The sequence below is a fragment of the Pangasianodon hypophthalmus genome, chromosome 20, assembly GCF_027358585.1.
Source record: "Pangasianodon hypophthalmus isolate fPanHyp1 chromosome 20, fPanHyp1.pri, whole genome shotgun sequence".
In the NCBI taxonomy this organism is placed as follows: Eukaryota; Metazoa; Chordata; class Actinopteri; order Siluriformes; family Pangasiidae; genus Pangasianodon; species Pangasianodon hypophthalmus.
In genome coordinates, this window is record NC_069729.1 from 11,727,761 (window position 1) to 11,740,204 (window position 12,444).

General features: G+C 38.4%; 1 protein-coding gene across 2 annotated transcripts in view; it reads right to left on the reverse strand.

The window, feature by feature from the left end:
- Nucleotides 1–7,266: 7,266 nt before the first annotated feature.
- ptpdc1a (protein tyrosine phosphatase domain containing 1a) overlaps nucleotides 7,267–12,444 on the reverse strand; it is a 39,280-nt gene continuing 34,102 nt past the window's right edge. For both annotated transcript variants that reach the window (XM_026933009.3, XM_026933008.3), the window contains 2 exons: nucleotides 9,646–9,756; nucleotides 7,267–9,486 (listed from right to left, as the gene is read on the reverse strand). In XM_026933009.3, coding sequence (XP_026788810.1) covers nucleotides 9,376–9,486; nucleotides 9,646–9,756 — 222 coding nt within the window. In that variant the 3' untranslated portion in view covers nucleotides 7,267–9,375. The remainder of the gene's footprint in view (nucleotides 9,487–9,645; nucleotides 9,757–12,444) is intronic.

The window sequence follows — 12,444 nt, forward strand, 5'->3', positions numbered from 1 at the left end:
AGAATTATCACAGTCATATCAAACTATTAGTTCTAAATCTAAATCAACTTTATTTTGTTCTGCCTAGTCTCCCACACACACACTCTTAGAGCAGCATCAACTTGATCAGTGCAGTTGTGACTGTAAGAAAGTATCAGAACACGCAAAACACCCTGATGAACATCCAAAAATGTCATCAAAACAATTAAAACTCTCTGGACATGAATACAAAAAAGCTACAGCTTTTAAAAGAACAGGAATTAAAAAAACAAAGAGACTCCTTTTTGAAATTCATCGCCTCTGGTAGTCAAGGTGACAGTGTTAGAATCAGCAGCGACAATGCTAATGACAGTAAAGGTGTGGATGTTGCTAGTAAAGTAGTGGAGGCACAGAGCTTAGATGCAGATAGCTCGTCTGATGAGGGACAGACCCTCTACAAAGTGCAGTTCGACAACAAAAAAGAAAATGTTTCCTTACAAAGGAGATGACATGCCACGGACTGTGCAATCCATTTCATGGAGGAGCACTTTTCTTTGTTCCAAGAGCATGAATTTTTATATGGCATTGCATCTGTCAAAGACAAGGAGATGATGATAGTTCATCAAGAGTGTGTAAAACTGGAAAAGGCCCTGATTCATAGAGACTCACAAGATGTTGATGGGCATGAAATGTTTGTAGAGCTGACTGCTTTGAGCAGACGCCTGGCTGCTGGATCTAAACCACTGGATGCGCTTAAGTTCATTTGTGAAGAAGGGATGAAATCTATTTTTCCAAATGTTTTTTTTTTTTTTTTTAAACTCACTCTCCCTGTCACTGTGGCTTCAGGAGAACGCGGTTTCTCAAAGCTAATACTGATTAAAAATTATCTCTGCAGTACAATGACACAGGACAGACTTCATGGACTAGCAACAATTGCATATATATTTACATATACTTTATATTTACATATACTTTAGATATAATACATAATTTGTAGGTGTAGGAAGTGATTCCTTACTGAATTTGTTTTTGGACTTCACGGAATGAAAGAATCAGAATCAATGTTTGTAAACTCTATTTTATTAGAGTTACATGTTTTAAATTTAGCGTAAATTTATCAATAAACAAAATTTCCAGTCTCTTACATGTATCTTAAAGGTTGTGTCTAGTAGTGGATGTGAAAAGGGGGCCAGTACAATCATGTTTTGCTTAGAGCAGCAGTTAGTACCCTGGTACTAACACTAACAGTTTTCTCTGTTACAGTTAGTGTCTGAATTTTAAAAACTTCTGAAAGGTCTGTTTTGAGTACCAGAATTCTGGATCTTCTAGATTAGTAAATATTTTTGAGTGTATGTTGAGAGTTTTGATTTGAGACGCAGGTCATGACAACAATCACGCCAGCAGCAAAAAGTTTTAAAGAGAAACAGAGCTTGTCAGTCTGTTTAACACCACTGTGCATGAAATCACTAAACATTACAGCTCGACTTGTATACGAGATGGACTGAGATGTTTTGGCTCTGATGTGCCATCTAGTGGATGCCACTTTTAACGATGTTAATGATTTTAATTATCTTTTTTCAGATGTAGGCCTACCTAAGATACACAAGTGAGTATGTGAACAGCACCATTCGCATAGCAGCTGAGTGTGCGTGCATGGAAGCATAGGGAAAGTTAAGTATATATTTGCACAAGGGCCCTAGCCCAAACGTGTTCCAGCATGACAATGCCCCTGTGCACAAAGCAAGCAACCTGTGCATAAAGACATGGTTTGCACGAAGAACTCCATGGTGGAAGAACTCAGCTGGCCTGTACAAAGCTCTGACCTCAACCCCACTGAACAACTTTGGGATGAACTGGAATGCCAACTGCACTCCAGGTCTTCTTGCTCAACATCAGTGTCCAACCTCACTAATGCTCTTGTGGCTGAATGGGCAAGTCCCCACAGCCACACTCTACAGTCTAGTGAAAAGCTTACTGGCAGAGATTAAAACAGCAAAGGGGAACTAAATCTGGAATGGGATGCTCAAAAAGTACATATGGGTGTAATGGTCAGGTGTCCACAAACCTTTGGCCATATAATGTATAAGAACTCAATAATAAGTAAAATAATACTTAGAAAAACAGATCCCTGAGGGTCCTGAGACCCCACGCTGAGAACTGCCCTAAGTGTTTAATTGTTAATCTGTTTAATTGTAGTGAAATAAAGGGCACTTTAATTTTGACTGTCATCTAAAATAAGTTATTCACAATGCCACTGTTTTATTTATTTCATCTATTAACTTTGTCTGTTCTACTAATTTCATCTGTCTCTCAGTATTCTCCTTAGAGCATAGATTATGTATTTCCTTGTTAACTCTTACTGTATATTTTCTGTGGTAATTATTTTATGTTTTTGTTGTTGTTATTGTTTGTTGTTGTTGTTAGGCAGGGGCGGATTTAGTGGTTTGGGGGCCTGAGGCAAAATATAGGAATGGGGCCCTCTTCAGTTGCACACATTTACCTCAATATTCCATTACAGCTTGAGTTGGGATTGGGTTGCATTGATGCTGCATAAATAACAGCAATATGAATCATTTCAGTGTTTTAACATCAATATTTAAATTTTCAGCATACATTATTTAGCATTAATAATTAGAAATTAATATAATTTGCATTTTTAGGGGGCCCTTGGTTTCTGGGGACCCAAGGCAATTGCTTACTTTTGCCTAGTGCTAAGTCCGCCCCTGCTGTTAGGCCTATTTCCTGTACCATACACTAACTGTAGCATGCACATGGACTACTCATCACTCACTTTCTTCAAGAGACAGCAGGAAGCATCTTAATCATAATATTATGTCACAACATATCCAGCATGTGGCTACTCTGGGTAGCAGTCTTTTGTTTTAGTTTGTTTTCACTCCAATAACTCACTGACTAAAATAAAACTGAATAAAAGGAGCGTTGTAAATTATAGAGAAATAAAATTAAACACACGACCGCCAGGTGGCGACATATGTCTTCTGAGCTCCGTCAGGCTGCAGTGCAGGAGTGACCAATCGGGAGAACCGGGGGAATTCCCGGTGGGGCGCGGGTTGGTGACGCAGTATATTTAATGTTAGTGTAGGCTGTAGGCAGCTGCTCTGAGCCACATACTGTACATTCTCAAACACACCCACACACACCCACACAGGCACATACACACACACACACGTAGCCTATCGATCACGCCCCTGCCTCCCCATACAGGAGGCAATGCCTACGTTTACATGCACACCAATACTCCGATATTAATCGGAATTTGCCAATATTTTAATTAGTATTGAGTCATGTAAACGCCGCAATCCGATTGCCCAAGTCAGATTAAGATAATATTCTGATTCCCCAAATTCCAGTTCCCACCCCTGGAATTGTCGTGGCAAATACTTCTGCAAATCAGAATAAGAAAATGAGTTACAAAGACAAGGGGTTCTGGATGCCAAAAATCTATAGACTTTATTGAATTGAAGCCTAGATGGTCTGCAGAGCATCTGATTTACATAGTCGAGGCCCATGCTTTTATACAATTCTAAAACAATGATCTCATCAGATGGAGTTTTCTCTTCTTTCTTTTAATCACACACCTGCCTCTCATCCCAATTATTTCACTGTCCCCTTATCTTAGTTTTAACCGTGCCGAGAGTTCAGTCAGTTTATGTTTCAAAAACAACATTAGCCTTCACCTTAAAAACACCACCTAAAAGGTTACGCCAGTTTGTTCTCACAGGAACATCCTTATAGGATCATAGGCATAAAGTCACCCTTCTAAATGTACTAGAAATGGTACAGTGTAGTATATAAATGAAGCTCTGAAAGTTAATACATGAGGTGATTTAAGGTCACTTTTCAATACTGTTGCATAGATACTGATTAACATAATACTGATTAACAAACAATATTGATATAGATAACAGGAAATTCCTCCATAGAATATGCCTGTTTTAATCGGAAATTTGTTCCATGTAAACACCTTATTCAGAAAATCCACTAAAAGTAGATACATACGCATGCTCAGTCGGGATGGAATTGTGGGTTCTAACAGATACATAGCTGTAGGCTAGGTATTTAAGAATGGCAGCTCAGACATACTTATGACAACCAGGAATATTCCGATTCCTGTACGCATATAAACATAGTATTCGGAATATGGCTGCAACTCGAATATAGACCTTAAACGGAATTTGATGTGCATGTAAACGTAGCTATTGAGACAGCGAGAGCAGCCTTCTGAGATCACTAATCGGTCAAGTGATTCCAGGCTGGCCACATAACAAATTTACAGGTTTACATTTAGACCAGAGAGCCCTCTTAGCCTTTAGTCAATATCGACAGCAAAAAAAGAAAAGGAGGAGCGGAAAAGGCCAGATTAAAGAAGAGAAAGGCATTAGAGGAAGACATAAGTAAATGTGCCAAATTTACAGACTTGTTTGCAACAGCAGCAAGTCCAGATGATAGTGATGCAGCTGCTGAGATAGGCGTCAATGGTGCATGCACAGTATGACTTGTGCGATCGTCCCAGTGCAAGACAAAAAGTCACAGTAGATACTCTACTGCTTTAAATTATGAGAACCTTATAGCTTGACAAGCTACTCAAAGCATTGCTGGGATATTTACGAATCACTATTAGTGTCAAAAGTTTTACTGGATAGCATAATCCCAAAGACATTAAAATGGCCTATGTTCGGAAATCCTGCCCTTTATTTGTATGTATGTTTTCTATTTTTACTTGACATTCATTAGCCTAGTTCATTCATTGTTCACTATTTAAACTATTTGTATTTATTTTAGGCCTGTTAATTTTTTTGTTTGCATATATTTATTTAATTTGCATTGTGGTTGGTGCCTACTGTACAATATCTTTGAAAATAAATAGTCAAAAGAGTTTAAACTGTGGATTTGGCATTGTGGACATCCCAAGTGAGTGGGTAAGCGGCATATAGAGGCCACATGCGTGGGCTGCTCAGATGATGTTCCTGGGCTGAAAATCAGTACCACTCTGGCCCTGTCTGGCTGTCACATCTCTTGAATTAAAAAAAAATGATATCTGTATATAATAAAGTTAAATTAAACTGACAATCTTTAATATTTTTTGTTATTCTGCAAAAAAAGAATGTTATTCACTGCGATTGCTGTAGTGGCTTTGGGGCTGCAGTTGCCACGAGCAGCTTCGTACTCTGGACTCCATCAGTGGACAGTGGATAGATTTTAACCAGCCGGACTTCTTGCAAAAACTGTGATGAATTTATTGGTTGCACAATTGCACTATTTGTCCATATAGTACACAATAATAGAAGGGATTTATTTATAATCGCACTATCCGTTGCACCCAGATGAGGATGGGTTCCCTTTTGAGCCTGGTTCCTCTCAAGGTTTCTTCCTCATATCATCTCGGGGAGTTTTTCCTTGCCACCGTCACCACTGGCTTGCTCATTAGGGATAAATTCACAGTGATAATTTCAAATATTTACAATATATTTTTGTGAATCCATTTATTCCTGTAAAGCTGCTTTGTGACAATGTCCATTGTTAAAAGCACTATACAAATAAAATTGAATTGAATTGAATTGAATTCACTGTTGTTTCCACTTTGCTCTAACTGTTGTGGCTGGCTATGTTCAGATTTTAATAACCTAGGATAAGGAGCGACTAAACTAACTGTTTTAGGACTCTTTCTTTTTTTAAGACAAGAGCATTCAGATACCTCATGACCAGGCTTCTTACACTAAAATCAAAATTTTGTTCAGTGTTGTTAAAAATGAAAAAAACATGATTACTGACTCGGATATAAAATACCTAAATTGCCTACCTAATACCTAATTTTATGCAATATAATTTGTGTTTTTTGGGCAATCCACCTGTCCCCCATGCATATTCGTCATGGACATGCCCCCTTCTCCATGCCGGGAGTGAGCACAGTGACAGGCATATGGAAAGTGTAAAAACCTAACATGACGCAACACTAGCTCAAAGTAGTAAGTGCAGTATTATTAATTAATGTGTAAAACATATAGCTAAATTGTAGTCATAAAATTTGCACAGTTATACTGATTGCAGGTTGTCAGGAAATGATTTTAGAGCTTTGAGCCATGACTGACTGAGCTACTATTTGCTAGTTAGCTGACATTGGCTAATCCATCACATTAATCAAAGTAATGTAAGTATTAAGTAGCTAATGTAAGGTACCAACTGAAAATACACTGGTAAACAGCAGTCAACATTTACACTCAACACAACATATTTTGAGGAACCAATCACTGCTCTCTATGATTTTCATCTAGATCTCTGACACCTGCAGTAAGTTAACCATCTGAATGGACAAGAGTGCTCTTTAATGCCCCTCTCTGTTGGTGGTACATTTAAAAACAAGTTATTGGCTAACCTAGCTACCTAAATAAATAGAATGTTCACATAATTTATTTCAATATGACATAACTTCTAATTAATATTATGACATCTAGCTAGCGAGCTAATTTTTCATCTTACTTTCAAGGTATTTCAGTTTGCTAATGTTATCTAGGCACTAGCTAGCTAGTTAATGAGCTAGTTTAGGCATCAAAATGAGCCACATACCAGAAAACCTCCAAACAACTATAAATCACCTCATAAACCATAAACCAACTCTTTTAATTATCACCAAATAACATCTATAAAACGCATTTATCGTAAGGAAAAATACTGGGGGAGATATCAAAATAAAATGAAATTTTAAAAATGACAGAATACTATTCCTGAAAATAATTTGTCGAGATATAACTTGAAATGTAAGTCTCTCTCCCCCTAGAGAGCCTCAGAGATATGTTGGCTTCACTTTTAAAGGTGCATTAGAGAGCATCCATCCATCCATTTTCTGTACTGCTTATCTTACACAAGGTCGTGGGGAGCCTGGAGCCTATCCAAGGGACTCAGGGCACAAGGCGTGGGACACCCCTGCCCACACACACACCCATTCCCAAACTGCAGACAATTTAGATATGCCAGTCAGCCTACAGCACATGTCTTCAGACTGGCGGAAGAAACCAGAGTACCCATAGGAAACACCTGAAGCACATGCAAACTCTACGCAAGTATTGAACCCTCAATCCTGGAGGTGTGAGGCAAATGTGCTAACCACTAAGCCACTGTGCCTCCCACTCATGTATTCATTTATACATTTTTATTCATTTATTATTTATATCCTTCCTCCTACCACTTGATGCTGAAATGGCATTAAAAAATCAAACACCTAACCCATTCCTAACAGTCCATTAGTATCTTAATCTGGAATTTTATATTCTGCAAATCAACACAACCAGCTCATTTTATTAAAGTTTATTTTACTGGCATGTAGATAAGAACAAAAAGTGCCTTAAAATCCTCAATATGCTCAGATGCTTTTTACAATTTCCCACTAGTTCAAGTTAATGTTCACTTAAAATTTCATATACATTCAATAAGAGAATGAGGTTAAAGTTTAAACTTTAGTTAGCTACAGTGCTTTTTGTCAACAGACAGTGTCGACCATTTACAAAACAGCAGCTTAGTAGAAAATAATGCCGTTAAAATGAGGCAGTGGACATTACGCAAAAGCTTGTACACACTTGTTAGATGTCAGTTGTGCTGAAATACCTACATTGTATGGCAGAAAGTATGTGGACACCCCTCCTAATTATTGACTTCAGGTGTTTCAGCCATACCCATTGCTAACAGGTTCATAAAATCAAGCACATAGCCATGCAATCTCCACAAACACTGGCAGTAGAATGGGTTGCACTGAAGAGCTCGATGAATTTACACATAGCCCCGTCATAAGATGCCACCTTGGCCACAAATCAGTTCCTGAAATTTTTGCCCTGGTAGATCTTCCCTGTCAACTGTAAGTGTTATTATTGTGAAATGTAAGTGTCAAGGAGCAACAACAACTCAGCCACGAAGCTGTAGACTATGCAAACTCATATAGCAGGGTTGCCAAGTGCTGTATCCTCTGTTGCATTACTCACTACAGAGTTCCAATTTGCCTCTGGAAGCAACATCAGCACAATAAAATGGGATTCCATGGCCATGAAGCTGCACACAAACCTAAGCTCACTATGTGCAATGCCAAGCCTTGGCTGGAGTGGTGTAAAACACACTGCCACTGGAATCTGGAGCACTGGAAACATGTTCTCTGGAGTGATGAATCACGCTTTGCTATCTGGCAGTCTGATCGAAGCATCTGGGTTTGGCAGATGCCAAGAGAACAATACCTACCAGAATGCATAGTGCCAACAGTAAATTTTGGTGGAGGAGGGATAAAAGTCTGAGGCTGTTTTTCAGGGTTTGGGCTAGGCCACTTAGTTACAAAGACATTTTAGGCAATTGTATGATTCCAGCTTTGTGGTAACAGTCTGGGGAAGGCCCTTTCCTGTTTCAGCTTGCCTGTGCCCCATGCACAAAGCGAGGTCCATTAAGACAGGTTTGAAGAGTCTGCTGTGGAGGAAGTCCAGTGACCTGCACAGAGCAGACCGCAACCCCAATGAATACCTTTGGAATTAATTAGAAAGTCAAGGCCTTCTTGTCCAACATCAGTGCCTGATCTCACAAATGCTCTTTTGACTGATGGGGAATGATTTTCCACAGACACACTCCAAAATCTTATAAAAGCCTTCCCAGAAGAGTGGAGGCTGTTACAGCCCCAACGGGAGATGACAAATCCATATTAATGCCCATGGTTTTGGAATATTATGTCCAACAAGCTCATATAGCTGTGATGGTCAGGTGTGCACATACTTCTGGCCATATACTCTAACAGGATTTGCATGAATATACAGCATACATTTGCTACAAGTTATCACATTTAACAGAGCAAACCTCGAATTGGTCTTTGTTTTCTTATTTTTGTCCTAACAAAATTGCTTTACTATACATATCATACAAATATTTAATAAAATATGTTGCACAGTCAATGTATTTGGTTTTTATGTTAAAAAGTGGAGGTACATTTAAAAAAAACAAGAGGCAAACAATATTGTGACAGTGTGATAATTATTTTTGTAAAACATTACTCATACCTAAACAATTAGATATTTCTTAATAAATAGTGCTGTTAGTTGGATAATAAACATAAGATACCAAAATGCTTCATCATATTGAGTAATTATGACAACTTTGAGAACAATGTGGCACACACATATATGGCAGTATTTAAAAAAAAAAAAAAAAAAACAAGCAAAAAAAAAACTAATCAGCCAATCTGATGTGTGCATTATGAGACAATAAATTACATTAATTTAAAGAATAAAAATGACAACAAAGCACCATTTAAGAACATCTAGCCTGCTGACACCAACACTTCATAGAAGAAATACAATAGTTCTTTCAAAAATATTAGTGCAGTATGTATCTAGCCACAATGACCAAGGTGATTATGGGTAGTGGCACAGACACTCAACTCTGTATTACTTCTATCGCTTTTCTTCTCATATCACTCAGAACTGGGACTAGAATTTCCATAAGAGCTTTATAGATCAGCTGTCCATTCTCTGAATCATTGGTAACCTGAAAGAGATGGAAAGCACAGCCAAAATTAGTGCAATAACCTCAAATTCAGTTCAAGATACAAGTTGGAAGAGGGGTATATCTAAAGAATTCCATTGTTGGTTGTTACTCCCATGCAGTTTCTCAAGCATGAATGCTTGTCAAGCAACAAGTACTCACCCTAGTGAATGCTTTGATTGTACGATGAAGAACAGACATTTCAACTTCCTCTGGTAATTTCATTAAATGTGCAGCACAGTCCAGGATACACAGAAGGGTTTGTTTGTGGCCCTACATGACATACAGAAACAGAGATTGTTAAGTGTTACTGAATCCTCAAAACATAATCAAGAAATTAAAAAATCTTATTTTCTACAGAGCCTAATACAACAAAATGAAACATATTTCTAAACAATCTATATTGGTAAACAAAGTAACAAGCCATTTGCAGTCCCAAAGCAAATAAAATGTTGTAATATCATGGCACTAAAGTCCAGATTGTAACTGGTTCTGACATATCACACTATATACCACTGTGCTTCTAATACGTTATTTATCATTCCTAAGAAGTCATTTACCTCACACGGATGTTTGGCAGAAGCTCTGCATAATTTAATGTAGTCTAAAAATATACAGATTTAGAAAAGTGTAAACATGTAACAATTGAAAATGAATTTTTAATTGGTGACAGTTTTAAATCTAAACAGTGTTTGTGAATGTGACTGTCAGTGAGGAATTTACTGTTTCAGCTGCTACAATATCAACATTCTGAAGCATTAAATGTAACAAAATAAATCAAACTAGTGTGTCATTCCTTAATATACACATAGTGTCTAACTCCTGTTAGAATTTCAAGTTTTTGTGATGTAAAAATGAAACCAAGATAAATTACATCAGACCTTTTTCCACCTTTAATGTGATTGGAACCAACAAAATTCAAGTGAAAAACAAATAGAAACATTTTATGTGGGGAAAAAAAGAAAAAGAAAAAATTTACAATAACCTGGCTCTCTAAGTGTGTCCACCCTTTCATAATGGAGCATGTGGCTGTGCTCAAAATTAAGCAATTACATTCAAAATCATGTTCAAAAGTAATAATCATACTCATCATCTGTCATCAAAGAAGTAATTCTGATTAACCCCAAATAAAGATCAGCTGATTCTGTAAGATTTTCTTTACATCTTTTTGGTTTCTTCTGACTGCCGAAGCGATTGCAATTGCTGTGGTGGCTATGGGGCTGCAGTTGCCACGAGCAGCTTTGTACTCAGGACTCCATCAGTGGACAATGGACAGGCTTAACAAACTGACTTCTTGTGAAAACTGTGATGAATTTACTGGTTGCACAATTGCACTATTTGTCCATATAGTACACTTTTATAGAAATGATTTATTTATAATCACACTATCCGCTAGCACCCAGATAAGGATGGGTTCCCTTTTAAGTCTGGTTCCGCTCAAGGTTTCTTCCTCATATCGTCTCAGGGAGTTCTTCCTTGCCACCGTCACCTTTGTGACAATGTCCGTTGTTAAAAGTGCTATACAAATAAAATTGAATTGAATTGAAGCCATGGTCCACAAAGAACTTACAAAGCATGTACGGATTCTCATTACCAAGTGGTGTCAATCAGAAGAGGGATACAAAAGAATTTCCAAAACTTTGTATGTACCACTGGAATACCATGAAGGCCATCATCAACAAGTGGAGAAAATGGGGCAACACAGTGACTTTATCATGAACAGGATTGAAGGAGCTGCATTACAGAAGCTGCAGGAATTTCTGGCAAGTACTGTTCACTCCCTGCATGTGACAATCTCTCATATATTTCGTGTCTGAGCTATGGTGTAGAGTGTCTAGACAGAAGCCCTTTCTCATGGAAAAAAAAAACCCAAAACCCCAGGCCTGCCTAAATCACCCCAAGCCACAGGGAAAAATGTGTTATTGTTTGATTGAGATCAAGGTAGATTTTGGGGTATAAATCTAAAAGATCACCATACCCACAGTGAAGCATGGTTAGATAGATAGTGTTAAAAGTTGAATAGTATTTGTTACCTGTTCCCTCTCAGCTCTACTTAAACTCACTGACCTCACTCCAGACTAGACTGCTGATGTACCTCACACCTACCTCTGTCATCACATCTCACAAACCCAGAAGCTCTCTTCCACAAGCCAGAGGCAGAATTACCAGTAACCTCATCCACCCAAACAGTTGTGGTAGGTGAGTTCTGGAACTGCCAGTACACACAGAAAGCCAACTTCATCTCAGCTTTAGCTTGCCATTACATTCTCCACCTTCTGGCACTAAATGAGACCTGGATCAGTTCACTGAACTCAGCTACACTGGCTGCTCTGTCCTCTGCCTATGCTTTCTCTCACACTCCACAAGAAACTGGCACGGGGTGGTGGTACAGGTTTGCTTTTGTCCTGGACATGGTGCTTCACACGTCTTTCACTGTCTCATCTCAACACCTCATCCTTCGAACTCCATGTAGTTACAGTTGCTTCTCCAATCATCCTTCTCATCATTGTCATCTATGGTCCCATAGGAGACTTTCTTGAAGAAATGGACATGCGCCTCAGTCTTTTACCTACCAACAGCACCCATCTCACTCTCCTCGGAGACTTCAACCTCCCCTCTGATTAATTCCAGTCCTCTTGCCTTCTCTCTCTTCTGCATTCCTTCTCCCTGACATTCAACAGCTGCCATCCCACACACAAGGGAGGCAATGTCCTGGACCTGGTCTTCAATCGCCTCTCTCCAGCTATCAGTGCTACCCCAGTCCACGTCTCTGATCATCACCTAATATCCTTCACCATCACCCTCCCTCTCCTGCCTAACAAACTATCAATACATCTCTCCAACTATATATATAATATACACACAGATATAAATATAGATATATAGATATAGATAGATAGACACATATACAAACAGAGTCATCAGTCATATCCCTAAATACTGTACGTCTACCACAGTATA